The sequence below is a fragment of the Suricata suricatta genome, chromosome 13 (genome assembly GCF_006229205.1).
Source record: "Suricata suricatta isolate VVHF042 chromosome 13, meerkat_22Aug2017_6uvM2_HiC, whole genome shotgun sequence".
Lineage (NCBI taxonomy): Eukaryota > Metazoa > Chordata > Mammalia > Carnivora > Herpestidae > Suricata > Suricata suricatta.
In genome coordinates this window covers 52,240,741-52,245,864 of record NC_043712.1, presented here as the reverse complement: position 1 = coordinate 52,245,864, position 5,124 = coordinate 52,240,741, and the positions used below count along the sequence as shown (strand labels likewise).

General features: G+C 38.0%; 1 protein-coding gene across 4 annotated transcripts in view; it reads right to left on the bottom strand.

The window, feature by feature from the left end:
• Positions 1–1,620: 1,620 nt before the first annotated feature.
• The window catches only part of TTC39B (tetratricopeptide repeat domain 39B), a 122,256-nt gene continuing 118,752 nt past the window's right edge, over positions 1,621–5,124 (bottom strand). For all 4 annotated transcript variants that reach the window (XM_029920121.1, XM_029920120.1, XM_029920123.1 and 1 more), the window contains one exon: positions 1,621–3,306. In XM_029920121.1, the coding sequence (XP_029775981.1) occupies positions 3,216–3,306 (91 nt within the window). In that variant the 3' untranslated portion in view covers positions 1,621–3,215. The remainder of the gene's footprint in view (positions 3,307–5,124) is intronic.

The following is a 5,124-nucleotide window of genomic DNA, read 5'->3' as shown; positions in this document are numbered from 1 at the left end:
ATTTTCAGTGTGTCCAAAGGAAGAAAACATTAGTAGACATACTTACAAGGAAGGAGAAGTAGAATCACGATGACAATAGGGATTGTTAGTGCCCATCACCATGTAAGTGCATCTAGTAGTCCATCTAGAAGTAGCTTCAAAAGAAGGAAGACCCATTTGTCTTCAAAAGGGGGGAAGTTTCTTCTTTATACACATCGCACTGATTTGAAGCTCTAATCAAAGACTCATTAGAGTGACCTCAAAGTTCAACTGTACGTTTCCAGGCCGAGTAGGAATGACAGTCACACAGATCCGCTAAACTTCCTCCTTTGCAAAACAGATATAGTGTTAGATTGCTTCAATGAGTAAAAGCCTTCCTTGGTGCTGATTAATTTGAAATTCACCTCCCTACAGTTTCTATCCCAAATGTAGAACAAACCGAATCAATGAACTTCCTTCTCCTATGTACCTTGAGACCCTGTGTCCACAAGCAGCACAGAAACATGAAAATATGTGTCCATATAAGAATTGGTGGAGTTCCATCTTCCACTAATTATCAAGCAGAAATCAGGCCGTCCTTGTCACCAATCCTACAAAGCAAACCCTCACTTGAATCTTAAATGTATATAGCACGAATCAGAACCCTGGCTCTATATTTTAAAAAAAGGAAGAAAGAAAATTATACCAAAAACTACACAAGTCGCACAAACTGACAGACACATTGGCAGCCCAAACCCATCACATATGCCCCTCAAAACATTAGATAAAATATTGTCACTTCAGCACTCATTCTTCACAAAGCACCCTGAATCCAAAATAACTCCAAAAATGCAGTGTTAGCTGACATCACATGAAACTGGTGCCACCATGGTCTCTTAAACAGGACGGAAAACAGATAACTATTTATAGCATTAAGGATAGTACAACACTTAAACATTCATTGACTAGATTATCCATATTACCAGGTAACTATAAGAAGAATAGGAAGTAAAAATAAAAACAGAATAAGAAAATAACAAGGGAAAAAATTTTAATGGGAACTAGGAATTTCTTTTATAGTTTGGTAATGCAGAATTAAAATAAAATAAAAATAACCACTATTAGCTTATATTGTTTTCATATTATACCATAAAGAGAAGTTTTTATGAACTTTCGCCGTGACCTACTGTTTCACACAGAAACAATATGGGTGTTTATATTTTCAAAAAATAATACTACCAAACCTCTTCAAAGGGATTTATAAACTACTTCTCAAGTTATCTGCAAAATAATCATTAAACTTATCTTCCACTGCAGACATTGTAATAACAGTTCATTTTATTTCCTCTTGTCTAGACCTAAAGTAAAGCTATGTAATTCATATTAATAGCACACGAGAGCTACCACTATGCTATCGGAAGGGCTAGTACTCTGACTCAAGGTATATTAATCATCTTCCACTGGAAATATGCCCTCAGCATTGGTCAAGAATTAGTACTTTAAAGAAGACCAAACACCTGCCGGGCACAGACGTGTGTAGCAGGGAGCAGACAAGAAGGAGCGAATTCACGGTCCAGGTTGTCAAACACATGAATAAATTTCAAGTTGTCTGAATTTCACACACGTCTTTCGTTTTACATCAGAGACCACAAACTCAGTCAATAGTTTTGTGCTGATATTGTAATCAGTGTGTAAAAATCAGAATGATTACAGCAACCCACACAGTCACACAGCCTTTCACAGTTTACAAAAAGCCATCATATGCATTCTCTAATCGAACCGTCGCAAGCACCAAGCACTGTGTTGCTATCCCCACTGGGGAAACTGAGTCTCAGAAAGGATTAGACTTGCTCCATGTCAAGGAACGACTGATAGAGACGGGCTCCTGCCTCCCAGTCTGGGGCTGTTTCTGTTAAACTGCAGAGACTTCCATGTAACTTACTCTTCAAAACAGAACAGAAACAGGACAAAACCCTGACGTATGGACCCATGAACTGCTTTTCCTCACCCCAGATGCAATCTTGTCCTGAGCCCCAGTACATACAAACGAGGGACGGGGGCGTAGATAGTGATGATCACAAAATAAGACGCACGCTTTGTAGTAATAGTTTGGGTTGAACAGTTTGACATCGCTTGCTGAAAATACCGGATGCACCGACTGACCGTTATAAAACTGAGAGAGACCTGGAAAGACATCAGTTCTTTTTCCATTTCGCAGGTGGGGAAAATATGCTGATACAGAGAGCAGGGGGCTTCCTAAAGGTCACCCCAGTCACTGCTAATCAGTAGCAGAGCCAGGCTCTCCTCCGCATCCTGCCCTGATTGTGTTTCCCAGTTAGAGGATGAAGCAAAGGCCAGATATGTACAAGGAACCATCACAGTGCTAGAGAGATTAGAAAATTAGATCTTACTCACCAACATCATGAGTATAAAAATTATTGATATTTTACATATCATTTAAAGCAGCAGAAACTTTACTTCCTATAGACAAAAATAATCAACATATATATATTGTAGACTCTCATTGCTAAGGTTGAGGATAATTTCTAAAATATGACTTTTCTTCCCTTTAGACAGAGTTTTTTGAATTTTGTTTTTATAACAGACTTAAGTACATTCAAACAACACATAGTCTCTCAAAAATTTCACTACTTTTAACTTACATGAAGAATAAAAAACAAAACATAGCAAAATCTAATATTTCACCATCTTTTCTAGATACAGTTCCCTTCCTCCTCTTGAGGACATTATCCTGTCCATACTCACACCCACCGCTTGTCTTATTCATGAGACTGTAGGTTATTGTTACTCTGTTTTGAATGTAGATGATTTCTGTTTCCCCTCTTACATTTAAATACGAGGAAACAAAATATCTCTGACCAACAAACCTAAAAATGGCTCAACTTATAAGCCGTTTGCTACTTAAACATGAATCACCACATTAAAAAAATAAATAATCTAATTAGACTTCATTATTTTGTGAGTCCTTTAAAAGACTTCTTCACTCTCCAATTCAAATCTAGTATGAAATTCTTTTTGGAGAGGCAAAATATAAGAATTTTCTAGATAGTACTGAATATTGAATATTGTCTCATAGGAAAAAAAACATATATGCAGATCAACAGTAAATCACAGACATGATAGAAAATATTGACAATAAAATTCGTTTCTCGTCTCTCGTTCACAAGATCACTTTTCCACTTTAATCCAAGGTCTAATAGACAGCAGATGCCAATGGTTCATCCTTCATGTTCTGATCAATCTGAGGAAGTTTTTTTCCACAGGTGAATGGCTGCCTGAATTCGGAAGTGAAGTCTGGACTCCATGGAGTAATCTTTGTAGTTGTTTCTAAAGACAATAACAATAAAATTGTAATGTCAAAATTCCTTTGTATCCAAGTGCAACACCACCACCGCCCCCTCTTCTCTTCTTCATTACTTATTTGCTTCCAAATTTGAATAGGCATTAACAGCAGATCTTGGAAAAATGTAGGTTCTGGTCTTGTGAGTGAAGGAGGATGACAATATTCTGTATTTCTAGAAGCCACCTAGCAGTGATTTGAAAGTCAGGCTTTGAGTTAGCAAGGTTCTATTTAATGAGCAATCTGACAAACACGGCAAGAAGCTTATGAAGAGGGTTTCACAAATTCTGTGAACTCTTCCTACATAGTTGACCTCCTTTTCTAAACTAGGAATTTTAAGGCAGCCTCGTGTGTACATCATCAATCACTACCTCCCCTTAAGAAAGAAAAAGAAAAAGAAAAAGAAGAAGAAAAAGAAAGAGAAAAAGAAAGAGAAAGAGAAAGAAAGAAAGAAAGAAAATCAGTGGCGCCTGGGTGGCTCAGTCGGTTAAGCAGCCGACTTCATCTCAGGTTATGATCTCACAGTTCATGGGTTCGAGCCCCAGGTCAGGCTTTGTGCTGACAGCTCAGAGCCTGGAGCCTGCTTCTGATTCTGTGTCTCCCTCTCTCTCTGCCCCTCACCCATTCACATTCTGTCTCTCTCCCTCTCAAAATATATAAATGTCTAAAAAAAATGTTTTAACAAAAGAAAGAAAAAATCATCCTGAAATGCTCATACAACAGCTACAACAAAGACAGCCAAATGATGTGGTGACACCATAATTACTTATTCCTATTCTCTCAGGCAAGAAACAATGGTTTGGCCAATAATTATTGTGTGACAAGGTCAGAAGGGGCCATAGAAATCCACAGATTAGCTAACAACTCTATTAGATCATTCATGTTCATTTCTGTCTGCTAGGATTGCTAAGAATCAGCAGAACAGAATGGCTTTGACTTTGGGCTCCTGCTTTCACTCACCGCCCTGCCCCATGGGTTACCCCTTCCTTTTGGTGGCAAGCACTTCTTTCTAAAGCTCTTCATTGTACAGAGATCTAAGAGGTACTTAATAGTAACCCTGACAAGGGTTACTATTTATTCATAATATGAGTTATTATTCATAAACTGAATCAACATCTCACTAGAGTTTACCAAAAAATGCGACTGGATATTTCCCTAAACGCCTAGCCACTGATTTGGGCGATGTGGTGAAGCTCCAACTACATAAGGGAAAGTGCAGGCAGCTGACAGTCCTGAAATTTCTGGCAAGTCTGTTTATGGTGGCATCCTTAGCACCGGCTTGAGCTGATGGTGGCTTTTTGATTGCTGATGTCTTCTAGTTTAGTAGTGACCTACCAGCCTTACTTTCATCATTATAAATGTGTCTTATTAGGCATTGCTTAGGTAACACCAAGTACATCCATACAATGAATACCTCAGAACAACAGGAATTTTGGTCCCTACTTTTTCAATAACTAGATTTGAAGATACAAATATTACCATTGAAATATGAGTCATTCTCACTCTCAGCAAAACAGCTTTTTTTTTTTCAATAGTAAATATTCTGCTACTATATATTAAATACTGCATGGTTTGCCCAGGCTAAGATGAAACCACATCATGAATCAATTAGCATTTTGCATTTTCTTTCATTATCTACTCAAAGTCATGCCTACTGCACCTCTAAACATTTCAATCCAGGCCAATCTCAACAAACTAGAAAAAGCGCAAATTCAAAATTTAACAGAGCACCTACTGGAACTAGAAGGGAAGCAGCAAGAGCACCCCAAACCCAGCAGAAGAAAAGAAATAATAAAGATCAGGGC